Genomic DNA, 18,976 nt, shown 5'->3' on the forward strand with positions numbered 1-18,976 from the left:
CACAAGAGGGTGCAGCGTCAATCCGGGGGAACCTGCGAATGTTTGAAGGTCGTTTTGCACCAGAAGAAGAGTTATGGCTAAAAATCGAAGCCAGTCTTATGATGATCAATATTCTGAGTTACTGTCGATTTAAATGAACATCTTAACTCGGTAGCAAAAGTATTCACACCCCAGGGACTTTTCCACACTTTGTCACATCACAACCACAAACATTCAAATATTTCACTGGACTTTTGTGTGAAACAAAGTGGTTCACTATTGGCAAGTCTAAAGAAAATTATACAATTAGACATATTTTTGCAAATAAACATTAAAGAAGTATTCATCCCCCTTTCTCTGAGGTCAGACGTCTAAACTGAGCTTCATCTGTTTGGCAAAGAGTCACAAACTCAGTCCTGAGCTCCGCTGCCTTAGATGAGCCTCTGCTGCACCAGAATCCTCGGGTCACTAAGGTTCTGGAGAACCGATCCAGTCCAGGAGGAGATGGATCCGTTTCATTCATCTAAAGCCTGCAGGACAGCAGAGGGCTGGAGTTTGACTCCCTGCTCTGATGATGAAAGCTGGTAGAGACAAACCCTAAAGACTAGCAGCTGCAGTTACAGCATCAGGTGGTTCCACGTTGACTCAAGGAGCTGAATACTTTTGCACACCACACCTTTGAGTTTTTTTACTTGTAAAAATGTTTTGAATTATATAATTTTCTTTCTACATAACAATCATATGTTGGTTTTTCACATTAAATTTCAGGGAAATTTATGGCTGTGGCAGTAATGTGACAAAATGGAAAAGTTGAAGGGGTGTGAATACTTTCTGCAAGCCACCGCATATTTAAGAAACGTGTAAACTGGTTCAGATTATAACCCAACTGATAAAATATGAAATGCCTTGTTATGCTAAGACTTAGTAACACTGATCAATATTAACCTTCCAAGTTGCTTCTGTTGGCCATAAATAAGATTGTAAATCTGGACAGAAACTGGAAGAAAAAAGCATTAAAGGTCCAAACAAAACCTCAAAGAATCAGATTTATTCGTGTCCCAAGGGAACTGATATCATAGCAAGTATAAAAAACTAAAAGTATCAAAGTTTAAAAAATAAAACAGAATAAAAATTTAACATACCAAACATGACATCAAATACAAATTAATGCATAATAGGAAGAATACAGCAAAATATTGTTGACCAGCTGTTGCTACGAACAACAATCATAATTTAATGTACATTTAACGTTTCAAGACTAATAATTTTCCTGTATTTATTTTCATACGTTTTTGAGAAATGACTTGATTTATAAATCAGTCATTGTCAAACATTAAACTACATATTTTTCTTACTTTTTTCCAGAGAATAAATATTTATTATAGTTTGTCAACTATTGACAGCAGAGAGAGAAAATAATTCTAACAGAGTAAATTATGTTTATTTCATTACATAAGCTGTATTATAATACCTCAGACTGAGATATTTACAACAAAAAGTGAAAGAATAAAACATTTATTCATTATACTGGGAACACTGGTCACAGGCTTCAGTCTGCTGGTCACACTGGGAGAACTCCATGACTTCTGAGACGTCCTGGTTCACAGGCTAAAGCCAAGAATAAAAGAGAAATTATCCCAAAGTGAAATAGAAAATACATAAATGTTTCCTTCACATTCATAAAAAGCCATTTTCAGCATGTTGGGCTCGTAGCATAAACTCGTAGCATCTTTATAGCTAAACACCGACATGGAGAAGCTGAGCTGGAAACAGACTGAAGACCAGCAGCTCCAGCTCTGATCCTGACTGACCTTTACTCACTAAATCCTCTGGTTTTTAATTCACTTCTCCTCTAACAGCCGTTTCTCATCAGCTCTCATTAGAAAACAGGATGAAACGTTAGCTGCTACGCTAACAACCAGCAGTTATATTAGCTGCTACGCTAACAATCAGCGGTTATATTAGCTGCTACGCTAACAATCAGCGGTTATATTAGCTGCTACGCTAACAACCAGCGGTTATATTAGCTGCTACGCTAACAATCAGTGGTTATATTAGCTGCTATGCTAACAGTCAGCGGTTATATTAGCTGCTACGCTAACAACCAGCGGTTATATTAGCTGCTATGCTAACAACCAGCGGTTATATTAGCTGCTATGCTAACAACCAGCGGTTATATTAGCTGCTATGCTAACAATCAGCGGTTATATTAGCTGCTACGCTAACAATCAGCGGTTATATTAGCTGCTATGCTAACAATCAGCGGTTATTTCGGGCCAATTTAGCTACATAGGAAATATTTTCCGGTTGTTTAGAAGCGAGTTTCTGGCTGCAAAGTGATTCTGATCTTTCATCCTGACCTGGGAAGGTAATGAGAATGAATCCAGATTGTTTCGTAAAACGGTTGAAACACAAAGCAAAGGACTGAAGGAGCTCAGATCCTCTGCTGCCACATTCAAGATGGACTCAGTGAGGCGTCTAGTGTTCATGTCTATGGTTGTATTGTCATTATCAGGAGCATCAGTGTGGAATCCTTGGACTAAACATTTGGACCTGTGATGAGACCTTTGACTGGATTTCCCAGAAGTTTCTATGGTTTGACCTGCAGCCAGCCAAGCAGACTCCGGGGTCTGGAACCAACCAGCAGAGTCTGCAGGTGAGTTTTACCTTTCAGGACCAGAGAGAAAAACTTCTGCAGCTGTGAAACATCTGGATCCAGCCCAGTGGGCTGAAGGCAGAAACCGCTGGATGAACTCTGAACTCTGGAATCTCTGAAGTGGTAGAAGGACAAGAGACAGAAAGTGGAACATTATGGGATAGAAACCTGGAGCCACTGGGTCTCCACAAAACATCTGCATCAGGATCCAGATGTTTGTTGAGCTGACGGTTTCTGGCCTCACGGTCTGGGTTTGAAATTTGGATCTGAACCATCAAATATCTTTGAGACAGACTGAAAATCGATCTTTCTTCAGAAACTTTATTTATGGTTCACACCTTCAGAAGTCGGAGTTAACATGGCAGCTTTCATGTATTAAATTAATGTGCTATAAATTAGAACCTCTGACTTGGTTTGTCTCTGTTGGAGTGAAACTTTACACATTAAATAAAATAATTGATCAGTTTGTGAAAAATTCTCTCCAAAATAAATCAGTTCTCCGCTCTTGGCTCCTGAACTCTTGGCTCCTGAACTCGGATCCAGCTGAATCCGGTTCTCCTTCAGCTGCAGGCCGACCACAGCAGCCAATCACCAGCAGCCTCCCTGGTCATGTGACCGGCAGGACCTCCAGCTTCTCCTTCAGATGTTGGTGCTGGAGTGTGTGGTGGAGAAGTTGTCCATACGGAATCGAACCACTCTCCCGTCGGCCGGCGGCGTGAAGAGCAGGTGGCGGGCGAACACCTGGCGGCAGGCTTTGCGGAAGTTCTCGGACAGGAAGGCGTAGAGGATGGGGTTGATGCAGGAGTTCCCGTAGGACAGGCAGTGGGACACGATGCGGAGCGCGAAGGTGGCGTCGTTCAGCGGGTAGCTGCCGAACTCCACCCACATGGCGACGATGTGGTGCGGCATCCAGCAGACGGTGAAGCCGGTGACGACCAGGAGGATGGTCTGGACCGTCTGCAGAGGAACCACAGGCAACACAAACCCGTTTAACCACCAGGCAGAAACATTAAACCCAGTGAGGGGTGGAGGGAAGGGCCAGTTCCAGAACCAGGTTCTGCTGGGAAACCAGGTTCTTGGACTCCTTCCAGTTCACCCGTTAAATAACTCTGAGCTGTAATTTATGGCTAAATATCTGGTTCATTTCACCAAATTTAATCCCATTCAGCGTCTTGAGGCTTTATGGTTGATATGCAATGAATCTGGGAAATTTAGTTGATTTCGCTGCAGAATTATGGATTCAACACGTCAATGAGCAAAGAACTGCGACGCTGTGAGACCTCTGGTGGAGGCAGCTGGTACTGTCCACCGCAGGTCAGAGGTTACAGACGGCTGCTGGTGTCTGTCAGCTTCGCTGCAGCTGATGCTAAAAGGTTCTGCGTGGAGATTCTGTGAAAAGCAGCGATTTTGATACGGCTGAAAAGTCGCCTCATCGAATGTTTCCATCAAAACTTGATGTTTCAAAATTACCACGTTTTCAATAAACAAATTCATTTTTGGAATTTGAATTTGATGGTCGATGGAAACAGCGACTGACAACCACAGCAACCGAAACAAAAACCTCGTTTTACAGGAAGAACATTTCAGCAGAACCAGAACCAGAACCAGAGCGTCTGAGTGAGGGGGAGGAGCGGACCAAACAAAACCACAGAGGGTAGGACAGGTCCGATGGGGCCCTGATGAGGTCCTGATGGGGTCCTGATGGGGCCCTGATGAGGTCCTGATGGGGCCCTGATGGGGTCCTGATGGGGCCCTGATGAGGTCCTGATGGGGCTCTGATGGGGCTCTGATGGAGTTCTGATGGGTCTCTGATGGGGCTCTGATGGGGCTCTAATGGGGACCTGATGGGGCTCTGATGGGTCTCTGATGGGGCTCTAATGGGGCTCTAATGGAGTTCTGATGGGTCTCTGATGGGGCTCTGATGGGGTTCTGATGGGGCTCTGATGGGTCTCTGATGGGGCTCTAATGGAGTTCTGATGGGTCTCTGATGGGGCTCTAATGGAGTTCTGATGGGTCTCTGATGGGGCTCTGATGGAGTTCTGATGGGTCTCTGATGGGGCTCTAATGGGGTTCTGATGGGTCTCTGATGGGTCTCTGATGGGGCTCTGATGGGGCTCTAATGGGGCTCTAATGGGGCTCTGATGGGGCTCTGATGGGTCTCTGATGGGGCTCTGATGGGGCTCTGATGGGGCTCTGATGGGTCTCTGATGGGGCTCTGATGGGGCTCTGATGGGGCTCTGATGGGGCTCTAATGGGGTCCTGATGGGGCTCTGATGGGTCTCTGATGGGGCTCTAATGGGGACCTGATGGGGCTCTGATGGGGCTCTGATGGGGCTCTGATGGGGCTCTGATGGGGCTCTGATGGGTCTCTGATGGGGCTCTGATGGGGCTCTAATGGGGACCTGATGGGGCTCTGATGGGTCTCTGATGGGGCTCTGATGGGGCTCTGATGGAGTTCTCATGGGTCTCTGATGGGTCTCTAATGGAGTTCTGATGGGTCTCTGATGGGGCTCTGATGGGGCTCTGATGGGGCTCTGATGGGGCTCTGATGGGGCTCTGATGGGGCTCTAATGGAGTTCTCATGGGTCTCTGATGGGTCTCTAATGGAGTTCTGATGGGTCTCTGATGGGGCTCTGATGGAGTTCTGATGGGGCTCTGATGGGTCTCTGATGGGTCTCTGATGGGGCTCTAATGGAGTTCTGATGGGGTCCTGATGGGGCTCTAATGGGGTCCTGATGGGGCTCTAATGGGGCTCTGATGGGGCTCTAATGGGGTTCTGATGGGGCTCTGATGGGTCTCTGATGGGGCTCTAATGGAGTTCTGATGGGTCTCTGATGGGGCTCTAATGGAGTTCTGATGGGTCTCTGATGGGGCTCTGATGGGGCTCTAATGGGGTTCTGATGGGTCTCTGATGGGGCTCTGATGGAGTTCTGATGGGTCTCTGATGGGGCTCTAATGGGGTCCTGATGGGGCTCTAATGGGGCTCTAATGGGGCTCTGATGGGGTCCTGATGGGGCTCTAATGGGGTCCTGATGGGGCTCTAATGGGGCCCTGATGGGGCTCTAACGGGGCCCCCAGGGGCCAGTGACCTCCATCGTGGGGAGCCCACCCTCCCAGGTCTCCTTTTCCAACCCACAGCCTCCAGCCTCTGGTTTTCCTGTGGTCCTGATGGGTCCCTTGCTGGATGGTGACGCGGCTGCAGCTCGTTGTGAATCTTATCTGCTGTTTAAAGCAGCTTATAAATAACTGGAGCTGCAACATGTTGGACACGTTCAGGGTCTCTAAACACAGTAACTTTTACACTGTGCTGCCCATCGCGGCACGCTGGGGCCCATGCTGGGGCCCATGCTGGGCCCATGCTGGGGGCCATGCTGGGGCCCATGCTGGGGCCCATGCTGGGGGCCATGCTGGGGCCCATGCTGGGGCCATGCTGGGGCCCATGCTGGGGCCCATGCTGGGGCCATGCTGGGCCCATGCTGGGGCCCATGCTGGGGGCCATGCTGGGGCCCATGCTGGGGCCATGCTGGGGCCCATGCTGGGGCCCATGCTGGGGCCCATGCTGGGGCCCATGCTGGGGCCATGCTGGGGCCCATGCTGGGGCTCATGCTGGGGCCATGCTGGGGCCCATTCTGGGGCCCATGCTGGGGCCCATGATCTCATCACCGTGTCAGATACCAAACATTTGTTGTCATCTGGAGGAGAACCGCGCTGCTCCTGAGCTCCTGCAACGTCAGACTGAATTTATTTTAGTTTTCTGAGTTTATGACATGGTGATAACCAGAGACCACTAACCCGTCAGGGTTAGTAACCCTGACTAACCCATCAGGGTTACTAACCCATCAGGGTTACTAACCAGAGGAGGAAGCTGCTGAGCTCTTAACAGGTTAGACTCCAAGATCCCATCTCATTATTTTAAACAGGAACATTTTTTAAGACCAATTTAGGGGGTCGGCAAAGTTACATAGAAATGTAACGTAAAATGTGGTTTAAAAGCTTTTTAAACTACATTCAAGCTGAAAATGACTAGTGATGCACATCAAACATGTTTTTCACAGTAAATTTTAAATGTTGCTTAGATACGGGTTTTGTTAATCTCACTGAAATGATCTGCTACATCTTCACAATGTTTTAATGAGTAACTCCTCCATAAAACACCGATTTATTACAACGACTCCCATTACAAGTTATTTGGTATTTAAATTGTTAAGTTGCTTTATTTTTAAAGCTCTTAGTTTTGTCATGTGCTGGAGAACCAACAGGTAGATAGAAATGAATATCTGGGGAATATCATAAGTTAAATGTAACACTTGAAGCATCGAGGATTTGATAGGAAAAGATTTGTGGGACCCATCGGACCCGTCCTGCCCTCTGTTTGTCTCTGTTGAAGACATAAAGGAAGAACTTTCTGTTTTCCTCCCTCCTGATTCAATGTCTTCTTGTCAACATAAGAGTTAAAGCGCTAAATATGATTATAGTTTCCTCCTTCAACAAAACAAGCTAAGTCTGTCAAACAATGTAGCAGTTTAGCTAGTTTTGATTTAAGGCATAACAGGCAGTTTCTCATGATTCAGCCAAAGTAATGAAATTAACTGCAGTCTGATTTTTATTGTCAGTGTTTCTTCCTATTGAGCAGTGAAAGGAAATAAAATGTGTTTCATGTCTTTTGCTTTAAGTTTTTACTTACTGGAGGGTTATTAGTGCTGCAGAGCCACAGCTAACAGCTAACGCTAAAGCTAGCTCCTCCCTTAGCGGCTCTAACGGCGCCGGTACCGATCAGCAGCTGTTGCTCCTCCTTGGACTGAACCATTGTTCTAACCTAAAGATTCATTCTTATTTTTTTCTTAGATAAATGGCAGATTTATTTTGCTCTTCGTATCTTTTGCCTTTTCATGTTGACATTGTTTAAATGGAGAACTTTCTTCTATAATTGGTTTGGGTGGGAAATTCCAGACTTTTCCAGGATTGGGCCTGGACCTCTGGACCCTTCTGCCCATGTTTGATTCCTCTAGTTTACTGAAAATATGTTTCCATTTTAGCTCAACTGTAGTTTATGAACAAAGACAAATGAAGTAGCTTCGTTCACAGCAGCCAGCTAGTTAGAGATTAGCTATCAGTCTTTCCTAACCCTCCTGTCTAGCAGCGGGTCAGTTTGGGATAAATCCCTGAGAGGATAACCGTCCTGGTCTGAAGCTGACTGGACCCAGACTGCTGTGCTGCTCATTAGCTGCACTGCCAGCAGCTTCTCAGCTTTCTATGATGTTGAACATGTTGCCAGGTTCTCCTTCATCCATCCATATGTCCTCCATAAAATATGCTCTTCATCATAAACCCCACTCCTGCTTCTAAATATACCCTCAGCTCCCTCCAGACCCAAACCACTAATGTTAGCTGTCTAGAAACATCCTGTCTTCTGTCAGAGAGATTTCAACACAAATGTTCCTGTGAGGTTGTGAAGAGTCCTCATCACCGGACATTTATGGCATTGATTAATACGGGACGCCGTTAACATCTCCAATAGGAAGCTGATCCTTGCAGACCAATGCAGCTGAAGACGGGTCCTACCCCAGAGGTCAAACGTTCAGCACAGCCGGAAGCAGTTCGCCGACCTGATGAATATCTGCACAAGGATTCCATCAACCAAAACCAGAAAAAGCTCCTTTACTGCGGAGTAGAAGATCATCCATCCACCAGTTACCCAACATCTTTATCCCCATGCTGGGATCACAAAGGCTGATCTGCAGGTTTCATCGGCGGACAGATGATGGATGGATGATATATGGATGGATGATGATGGAAGATGGATGGATGGATGGATGGATGGATGGATGATGATGGAAGATGGATGATGGTGGATGGATGGATGGATGGATGATGATGGATGGATGGATGATGGTGGATGGATGGATGATGATGGATGGATGATATATGAATGGATGATGATGGATGATGGATGGATGATGGATGGATGGATGGATGGATGATGATGGAAGATGGATGATGATGGATGGATGGATGGATGGATGATGATGGATGGATGGATGATGATGGATGATGGATGGATGATGGATGGATGATGGTGGATATTCCACCATCATCCATCCATCCATCCATTTCTCAGATGTTGTCGGTGAACAGAACCGATCTACTGATTGTTTTGTTGGTTCCGGTTCTCTGAACTCAGCAGCCGGTTGGATCCGGTTTATGTTCAACTACCTGCAGACTGGATGGTCCATGTGAAAGGTTCTGTTCTGACCCGCCGGTCCGGTGTGCTGATGGTTTGGGTCAGAGTCTCCTTAAGGGATTCCTTAATAAATCTGCTTTACGACTTCATGTGTTTGTTCTGGTGACTCAGCAGATTTAATAACACAGTCTGAGCAGATCAATAAAGCAGAACCGGGTTGTTCCAGAAAACGGACCGGACCCGGCCCGCTGCTCTGGGCGAATCCGTGCCAAGACTTCAGGCTGCCAGAGGAACCTCCTCTATTCTTAGACGCTGTCTAAATATTTACCCAGCAGCCTTTGTTCCTCCGCAGCAGAACCTGTAAACGACCCGGTTCTGCTGCTGCAGGACGTCTGCTCTCTGTCGCCTGCCAGCCGGGCCAGGACCACAATCAGAACCAGAACCTGTACCTGGACCTGACTGGACATGGTACTGCTGGTAGCACTGCGTCTAAACCGGACCGGCTTGGACCCAGAAACCTGCAGATCAAATGTCGTAACGGTAGAAGCTCATCATCATCATCAGCCTCCTCTTCATCACTGGCCCAGAGGACAAACCCAGAACTCTGATGAAGAGTCGCTGACCTGAGGAGGAAGAAGAGGAAGAGGAGGAAGAGGAGGAAGAGGAGGAGTAGTTCACCTTTCGTTTGGACAGCTCGGACCTCTTGGACATGTTCTTCATCTTTTTATGCAGGTGGCACAAAACCTGGAAGACAGCAGACCAGTCATACGTTAACTTAAAGGCTCGTTTTGAAGTATAAGCTGCAACTTACAGCTTCGAAGAACTCGACCTGAATGCGGCGTTCATATCAAACACGTGTTGATCTGCTCTACCGCTAGCAAACAGCCGTAATGATTAGATAACATAAAAGTCAAGCAGTTCCCTAAACCCCCTGGTGGTTGAAGAAAAATCCACATATAAACCGGAAAATACAATATATGAAAAATATCTGAATTCTCTCTGGTATTGTTCAGGGAGCCGGACCAAATGTGGAGGCGGGCCGGATCCGGCCCGCGGGCCGCAGCTTGGGGACCCCTGCTCTAAACCCATTAGGATCTCCCTTCTCCGAACAGAACCTGAGCTGACCTGCCTACCCGTCCTCTGGAGCACAACCAGATGGTACCTTTTTGAAATGCATTAAACTTTAAAATCCCTGGTTGTGTGAACTTGATGTGGTCAAGAAACTAAAATCCAACATGACAGTTTATGAAGCATTAATGTAGAAAGTGGCAAAGCAGAATAATAAAGATATTAAGTTACTAAAAAGTTACTTCATTAGTAATTATAAGTGTATACTGTAATCGCACTATTAATATATGAAATATGTAATATACTCAGAAGACATTCTAAATGTATAATCACAAAAACAGTAACTTAGCATGTTTATTGCATGTAAACCATAAAGTAAACTAACTATAACTTTAGTTGTTCCAAAAGGACATTTCAGGTTGACCAACCCTAAACCAGCATTGCCAAAACTTTATATATTAATTCTTCACCTGGACAGTTGGACCAGCAGATTGAACCCAAAGCGTATTTTAATCTACTTTTTTCTTTTGGTTTGCTTTTATGTTTATGAACACAGTCCAGTGCGTCGTCATCAATGTGGATATAAAGGATGATCAGAAACACTGAGGTCTTTAAACGATTAAATAATTACATCAAAAAGTTAGAAATAATGTCTTTAGTTTAATTCCCAAATATATTGGTGTGTGTGACAAAATGTGTCAATGAGGGTCAGAGTTTCCCCCAGGAAACTTGCTAAGTCCGGCGGTCAGGGCTGTCAGGGTGGTCAGGGCGTTGAGGCGATCAGGGCGGTCAGGGCGGTCAGGGTGGTCAGGGCGGTCAGGGTGGTCAGGGTGGTCAGGGCGTTGAGGCGATCAGGGCGGTCAGGGCGGTCAGGGTGGTCAGGGTGGTCAGGGTGGTCAGGGTGGTCAGGGCGGTCAGGGTGGTCAGGGTGGTCAGGGCGTTGAGGCGGTCAGGGTGGTCAGGGCGTCGAGGCGGTCAGGGCGGTCAGGGCGGTCAGGGTGGTCAGGGTGGTCAGGGCGGTCAGGGTGGTCAGGGTGGTCAGGGTGGTCAGGGCGTTGAGGCGGTCAGGGTGGTCAGGGCGTCGAGGCGATCAGGGCGGTCAGGGCGGTCAGGGTGGTCAGGGTGGTCAGGGCGGTCAGGGTGGTCAGGGTGGTCAGGGCGTTGAGGCGGTCAGGGTGGTCAGGGCGTCGAGGCGGTCAGGGCGGTCAGGGTGGTCAGGGTGGTCAGGGTGGTCAGGGCGGTCAGGGTGGTCAGGGTGGTCAGGGTGGTCAGGGCGTTGAGGCGGTCAGGGTGGTCAGGGCGTCGAGGCGATCAGGGCGGTCAGGGTGGTCAGGGTGGTCAGGGTGGTCAGGGTGGTCAGGGCGTTGAGGCGGTCAGGGCGGTCAGGGTGGTCAGGGCGTCGAGGCGATCAGGGCGGTCAGGGCGGTCAGGGCGGTCAGGGCGGTCAGGGCGGTCAGGGGGGTCAGGGCGTTGAGGCGATCAGGGCGGTCAGGGCGGTCAGGGCGTCGAGGCGGTCAGGGTGGTCAGGGCGGTCAGGGCGGTCAGGGCGTCGAGGCGATCAGGGCGGTCAGGGCGGTCAGGGTGGTCAGGGCGGTCAGGGTGGTCAGGGCGGTCAGGGCGTCGAGGCGGTCAGGGCGGTCAGGGTGGTCAGGGCGTCGAGGCGATCAGGGCGGTCAGGGCGGTCAGGGTGGTCAGGGCGATCAGGGCGGTCAAGGTGGTCAGGGTGGTCAGGGCGGTCAGGGTGGTCAGGGCGGTCAGGGCGTCGAGGCGATCAGGGTGGTCAGGGCGGTCAGGGCGTCGAGGCGATCAGGGTGGTCAGGGCGGTCAGGGCGTCGAGGCGATCAGGGTGGTCAGGGCGGTCAGGGCGTCGAGGCGATCAGGGCGGTCAGGGTGGTCAGGGCGTCGAGGCGATCAGGGTGGTCAGGGCGGTCAGGGCGTTGAGGCGGTCAGGGCGGTCAGGGTGGTCAGGGCGTCGAGGCGATCAGGGCGATCAGGGCGGTCAGGGTGGTCAGGGCGGTCAGGGCGTCGAGGCGGTCAGGGCGGTCAGGGCGGTCAGGGCGGTCAGGGTGGTCAGGGCGGTCAGGGCGTCGAGGCGGTCAGGGCGGTCAGGGCGGTCAGGGTGGTCAGGGCGTCGAGGCGGTCAGGGCGGTCAGGGTGGTCAGGGCGGTCAGGGTGGTCAGGGCGGTCAGGGTGGTCAGGGCGTCGAGGCGGTCAGGGCGGTCAGGGTGGTCAGGGCGGTCAGGGTGGTCAGGGCGGTCAGGGTGGTCAGGGCGGTCAGGGTGGTCAGGGCGGTCAGGTGGTCAGGGTGGTCAGGGCGTTGAGGCGGTCAGGGTGGTCAGGGCGGTCAGGGTGGCCAGGGCGTCGAGGCGATCAGGGCGGTCAGGGTGGTCAGGGCGTCGAGGCGATCAGGGCGGTCAGGGTGGTCAGGGCGTCGAGGCGATCAGGGCGGTCAGGGCGGTCAGGGCGTCGAGGCGGTCAGGGCGGTCAGGGTGGTCAGGGCGGTCAGGGTGGTCAGGGCGGTCAGGGTGGTCAGGGCGGTCAGGGCGTCGAGGCGGTCAGGGTGGTCAGGGCGGTCAGGGTGGTCAGGGCGTCGAGGCGATCAGGGCGGTCAGGGTGGTCAGGGCGTCGAGGCGATCAGGGCGGTCAGGGTGGTCAGGGCGTCAGGGTGGTCAGGGCGGTCAGGGTGGTCAGGGCGTCGAGGCGGTCAGGGCGATGCGCCGTGTTTTTCTATTAATAGAGTAATTATGTTAGGGTAAATCATCTCCAGTGATATTTAAACACACAACTAGTCTAAAAACAACAGATTTTTAATCTGTTTAAAGTCAGCGGCTCCATCAGGGGCTCCATCAGGGGCTCCATCAGGGGCTCCATCAGCTCCATCAGGGGCTCCATCAGGGGCTCCATCAGGGGCTCCATCAGGGGCCCCATAAACACTAATAATTTAAAACAGACCAGATACATAAATGTAACTTTTGTTTATTGAGATGATCAATGCTGTTAAATTTGATTCAGTTCTTTAGGCGTACATTAATTAAATGATTTTAAATTGTTTAACATTTAAATACAGTGGAGCAGAAAGTATTTATTCAGCCACCAGTTCTCCCAGTTAAACAGATGAGACGCCTGTAATGTTCATCATAGATATGAACCTCAACTATGAGAGAAAAAAAATCCACAAAATCACATTTTCTGATTTTTAAAGAATTTATTGGCACTATATGGTGGAAAATAAGTATTTGGTCAATAACAAAAGTTCATCTCAATACTTTGCTATATATCCTTTGTTGGCAATGACAGAGATCAAACGTTTTCTGTAAGTCTTCACAAGGTTCTCACACACTGTTGCTGGTATTTTGGCCCATTCCTCCATGCAGATCTTCTCTAGAGCTGTGATGTTCTGGGGCTGTCGCTGGACAACACGGACTTTCAACTCCCTCCACAGGTTTTCTATGGGGTTGACATCTGGAGACTGGCTAGGCCACTCCAGGACCTTGAAATGCTTCTTACGAAGCCACTCCTTCGTTACCCGGGTGGTGTGTTTGGGATCATCGTCCTGCTGAAAGACCCAGCCACGTTTCACCTTCAATGCCCCTGTTGATGGAAGGAGGTTTTCACTCAAAATGTGACGATACATGGCCCCATTCATTCCTTCCTTTACACGGATCAGTCGTCCTGGTCCCTTGGCAGAAAAACAGCCCTAAAGCATGATGTTTCCACCCCCATGCTTCACAGTAGGCATGGTGTTCTTTGGATGCAACTCAGCATTCATTCTCCTCCAAACACGACGAGTAGAGTTTTGACCAAAAAGTTCTACTTTGGTTTCATCTGACCATATGATATTCTCCCAGTCATCTTCTGGATCATCCAAATGCTCTCTAGCAAACTTGAGACGGGCCTTGACATGTCCTGGCTTAAGCAGGGGGACACGTCTGGCACTGCAGGTTTGAGTCCCTGGCGGCGTAGTGTGTTACTGATGGTAGCCTTTGTTACTTTGGCCCCAGCTCTCTGCAGGTCATTCACTAGGTTCCCCCGTGTGGTTCTGGATTTTTGCTCACCGTTCTTGTGATCATTTTGACCCCACAGGGTGTGATCTTGGTGGAGCCCCAGATTGAGGGAGATTATCAGTGGTCTTGTTCCATTTTCTAATAATTGATCCCACAGTTGATTTCTTTACACCAAGCTGTTTACCTATTGCAGATTCAGTATTCCCAGCCAGGTGCAGGTTTATCATTTTGTTTCGGGTGTCCTTTGACAGCTCTCTAGTTTTGGCCATGGTGGAGTTTAGAGTGTGACTGTTTGAGGTTGTGACCAGGTGTGTTTTATACTGATAACGAGTTCAAATAGGTGCCATTAATTCAGGTAACAAGTGGAGGACAGAGGAGCCTCTTACAGAACAAGTTACACGGCTGTGAGAGCCTGAAATCCTGCTTGTTTGTAGCTGACCAAATACTTATTTTCCACCATATGGTGCCAATAAATTCTTTAAAAATCAGAAAATGTGATTTTCTGGATGTTTTTTCTCCTTTAGTCTCTCATAGTTGAGGTTTATATCTATGATGAACATTACAGGCCTCTCATCTGTTTAACTGGGAGAACTGGGAGAACTGGTGGCTGAATAAATACTTTTTTGATTTTAAGGAGCTGAAGTTTGTAAAACTTCAAAGAACAATATTCATAGTTTGTTTTGTTACCATAGCAACAATCGGATGATGTGAGTTTAATCTTTGAGTTTACAAAAAATAATTGTAAACTGCGATTATAACTTACTGCTTTTCAGGCTGGACAGTTAAACTTCTCCCTTATTTCACTAAATCCAACACAGAAGCTGTTAGAGCTGCTGATGTTTTAGCAACAAAAGGGGCCCATAAGTGAAAGTCTGCCCCAGGCCCCATGCAGCCTTGGACCGGCCCTGTAATCTGCTGCTCTACGCAGAGATGAGCAACAAACAGAGATTCATTCATTCATTGCTGCTAATGTAACTTCAGTCGCTCTAACATTTCGTGTCTGTTGAGTTTTTAATCGTCACAGAAACTTTTCTGGTTGGTCGAGTTTCTCAGATCTCATATTAACTCCAAGTAGCAACACATTTGATATGGTTTGATGAATCATGTAACCGGAAAAATGATAATAAAACAATATAAAATGAGCGTGACTCTGAGAGGCTGAAGCTGCTCATTGGCTGAAGCTGCTGATGACGTCAGCGCTGCTCGTCATCCACAGACTCTCTGACCAACCGGAACCAGAAACTTTACAGGGAAGACGAGATGTAAACTCCACATTCTGCTCCATGACCTTTGACCTGCTCCATCTAACTGACGAACTGGGTTCAGATTCCTTTCGATAAGAACCATGAACCGTTTCTGCTGCTGCGGACCGGATGGACCGGAACCGTCTCGATTTAAGAACGTCACCAGTTCACCGAACCTTCGACCGGTTGGACAGACCAACAGCGCTGCGGTTCTTTAACCCTGACCCGGTCTGGAAATCATTCAAATACTGAAACGTAGAAGGAAAACAGATCATTATTGTTTGGAGCATTTTTTTCTGCCAAACTGAACGTTTTTACTGAACTTCAAGTTTCTCAAACACCGGAGATTTTAGAGGCTTCAAAAGCTTTAGAGTTTAAGACCTGGACTCCAGTGGTTTGTTCCGACCCAGTTCCTCCTGTAGAACCTAAAAACCAGTTCGCAGAAGCTCTGGCCACCTCTTGGTCATCTGTCGGACCAGCTCAGCTGAGTGCGCGGCGCGGCGCGGTGCGGTGCGGCGCGGCGCGCCCCGCAGCAGCTCTTTACGCGTAAACGGCTCAGCAGGTTTACGCGCGGCCTTTGGCCCCTGCTCATGTCATTAACGCGGGTTTTACGGCGGCGTGAGGAGTGAAACATTAGCCTGGAGCTGGACTGACCCTGATGTAGCAGCAGCAGATGAGCAGCAGCGGCAGGATGAAGCCCAGCAGCAGGATGGACACCTTGTAGGCGCGCCGCGACGCTCCCAGCCCGGCCTCCCAGCAGAAGGTCTTGTTCGGGGCGCTGGAGTGGCTGGTGAGCACGTAGTTCTGCGCCACCGGTACCGAACACAGCAGGGACAGGGTCCAAATGACGCACAGCCCAGCCAGCGCGTTCCTGCGGCTGCGGATCCACGCAGAGCTCTTGGAGCGCACAACGGCGATGTAGCGATCCACGGACATGGCGACCAGCGTGAGGATGCTGACCAGCATGCTGGCCGTGGTGAAGAAGTGTCCGAACTTGCAGAGGAAGGCTCCGAACACCCACTCTGGCAGGGAGTAGATGGTGGCGTGGAGCGGGACGCAGAAGAGGAGGAAGAGGAGGTCCGCCACGCTCAGGTTCACGATGAAGATGTTGGTGGGGCTGAGCGGGCGCGCGCCCCCGCTGGGTTTCACCCTGCCGATCACCAGCATCACCAGGGAGTTCCCGAGAAGCCCCACCACGAAGATCAGCCCGAACACCAGCGGCACGATCACCACCTCCGGCCCGGGCTCCCCCGCGGTGCGGTTGGTCTCAGCCCGGCTGTACGACTCGTTTCCCGGCGGAACCATGCTGGAGCTCCGGGACCCGGCTGGAGGTCAGAGCCGAGCGCAAAGCGGGTCCATGGTTCGGTCCGACACGTCCGGCAGCAAAGTCCAAGCTCAGTGAACAGCGTGAAGCGCGTCCGCTTAAGGGACCCGCAGAGATCTGCTTCCGGTCTCAGGCTTTCAGAGTAAAACTGCAGGTCCGAGTCTAGAACAAAGCCGGTACCAGTCCTTCTGGTTCTGTGGGCTTCAAGAACAAATATATGGGGCAATTTTCTTGCCATAATTCAAGAGCACACACTTTCAGTCTGAAAACAAGATTTCATGTCTTTTGTTCGCAAAACTTTCAATACTTTTGCTTACACACATATATCTAATATAGATAGAGAGATAGATATCATGTCGTAACTGTCGTCTGGTTGGCTGAACAAACTCCTGCCTAAGATCAGTAGCTGTTAGCGACCAGTAGCTGTTAGCGACCAGTAGCTGTTAGCGACCAGTAGCTGTTAGCGATCAAGCGGCTGTTAGCGATCAAGCGGCTGTTAGTGATCAGCAGCTGTTAGCGATCAGTAGCTGTTAGCCATCAGCAGCTGTTAGCGACCAGTAGCTGTTAGCAATCAGCAGCTGTTAGCGACCAGTAGTTGTTAGCAATCAGCAGCTGTTAGCGACCAGTAGCTGTTAGCGATCAAGCGGCTGTTAGCGATCAAGCGGCTATTAGTGATCAGCAGTTGTTAGCGACCAGTAGTTGTTAGCAATCAGCAGCTGTTAGCGACCAGTAGCTGTTAGCAATCAGCAGCTGTTAGCTATCAGCAGCTGTTAGCGACCAGTAGTTGTTAGCAATCAGCAGCTGTTAGCGACCAGTAGCTGTTAGCGATCAAGCGGCTGTTAGCGATCAAGCGGCTGTTAGCGATCAAGCGGCTGTTAGCGATCAAGCGGCTGTTAGCGATCAAGCGGCTGTTAGTGATCAAGCGGCTGTTAGCCATCAGCAGCTGTTAGCGACCAGTAGCTGTTAGCGATCAAGCGGCTGTTAGCGCTTGATCGCTAACAGCCGCTTGATCAAGCGGCTGTTAGCCATCAGCAGCTGTTAGCGACCAGTAGCTGTTGGCTATCAGCAGCTGTTAGCTATCAGCAGCTGTTAGCGATCAGCAGCTGTTAGCTATCAGTAGCTGTTAGCGATCAGTAGCTGTTAGCGATCAGTAGCTGTTAGCTATCAGTAGCTGTTAGCGATCAGTAGCTGTTAGCTATCAGTAGCTGTTAGCGATCAGTAGCTGTTAGCGATCAGTAGCTGTTAGCGATCAGTAGCTGTTAGCGATCAGTAGCTGTTAGCGATCAGTAGCTGTTAGCGATCAGTAGCTGTTAGCGATCAGCAGCTGTTAGCGATCAGCAGCTGTTAGCGATCAGTAGCTGTTAGCGATCAGTAGCTGTTAGCGATCAGCAGCTGTTAGCGATCAGCAGCTGTTAGCGATCAGTAGCTGTTAGCGATCAGTAGCTGTTAGCGATCAGTAGCTGTTAGCGATCAGTAGCTGTTAGCGATCAGCAGCTGTTAGCGACCAGTAGCTGTTAGCGACCAGCAGCTGTTAGCGACCAGTAGCATTGCTGGCGGATGTTTAGTGTACTACGGAGCAGAAAGCCGACGTCGTTGTTTCTTCCTATATCCAGTGGGTGGCGCAGGTTGCTACAATGACAGTAGCCACACAGGCTCACCCACTAGAAGGAAACAAACGCACCCAGTACAACACTTTCAATGTATTGGCTGCGATGTTGCCAGGCAACTGAGCCAAAAGGAAGTCCATGTTTGGTAAGCAAGCAGAGACTGAGTGTGAGCACGAAGAGAAGTGCTGAGTACAAGACTCAAGTTTGGAGAAGAAAGACATGTTTTCATACTGAAAGTGTGAAAACTTTCTTGGATTATGGCAGGAAAATTCCCCCATACAAACGGACTTTTCCGACCAATGCAAAGAAGCTACTGAAAGTGGGTCAGAACCAGCAGGACTCCAGCAGTGCTGGACCCGTGGTTCTGCTTCTCTCCCTTCACATTGCTCACTGGGGAAGCTTTTATTTTGTCAGCTGTTGTTTCTACTTCCTGTTGGGAGTCTTTCAGCTTTTGGACCTCAGGTTTCATAAAGCTTCAGCGAAAAAATCAACTGATAATCCAGAATATTTACATTTTTCCTGGTGGCAATTTATTGTTCTTGTTCAGAATGATGGACCCGAAAGACAGATGAACCAGAACCAGAACCAGAACCAGGAGAGAACCAGGAGATTCACAATGTTGATCAATTCAGAAGATTATAGGTACAAATCAATAATTATGAAAGTGTCTCATTAGTAGTTTGTGTTTCTCTCTCCTCCATGTTCTGCTTTTGGGTTTGTACCTTCGGCCCATTTCAACAATAAATCAGAACATTCAGCCGCTACTGGAAAAAGACTTTTGGTCATTTCAGAACTTTTTGAAGAATTCTGTAATTACTGAACAAATTCTTGTTACTCATTTGATTCTCTCTCGTTCTTCACAATTTGTACATCAAAACATAGAAATTCCTCTCTGGCTTCTGAAAATCTACCT

The 18,976-nt window shown here is 49.1% G+C and overlaps 1 protein-coding gene across 1 annotated transcript; it reads right to left on the reverse strand.

Moving 5' to 3' along the window:
• Positions 1–1,016: 1,016 nt before the first annotated feature.
• On the reverse strand, positions 1,017–16,933 carry galr1b (galanin receptor 1b). Its single transcript, XM_008402706.3, has 3 exons — positions 15,787–16,933; positions 9,495–9,560; positions 1,017–3,592 (listed from the first exon to the last, which is right to left on the reverse strand). The coding sequence occupies exons 1-3, from the start codon at positions 16,435–16,437 to the stop codon at positions 3,275–3,277; spliced, it is 1,035 nt and encodes a 344-aa protein (XP_008400928.1). The 5' UTR covers positions 16,438–16,933; the 3' UTR covers positions 1,017–3,274.
• Positions 16,934–18,976: the final 2,043 nt, after the last annotated feature.

Source organism: Poecilia reticulata, chromosome 3, assembly GCF_904066995.2.
Source record: "Poecilia reticulata chromosome 3, P_reticulata-male-v2, whole genome shotgun sequence".
Classification (NCBI taxonomy): domain Eukaryota; kingdom Metazoa; phylum Chordata; class Actinopteri; order Cyprinodontiformes; family Poeciliidae; genus Poecilia; species Poecilia reticulata.

Bases quoted from the DNA above. Each gene is read 5' to 3' on its own strand.
- galr1b (XM_008402706.3), bottom strand. From the start codon at position 16,437: ATGGTTCCGCCGGGAAACGAGTCGTACAGCCGGGCTGAGACCAACCGC. The intron at 9,561-15,786 runs GTCAGTCCAGCT...GCTGTCTTCCAG, and splicing joins TCTGCTGCTGCTACATCAGG to GTTTTGTGCCACCTGCATAA. The intron at 3,593-9,494 runs GTGAACTACTCC...GTTCCTCTGCAG, and splicing joins CCGAGCTGTCCAAACGAAAG to ACGGTCCAGACCATCCTCCT.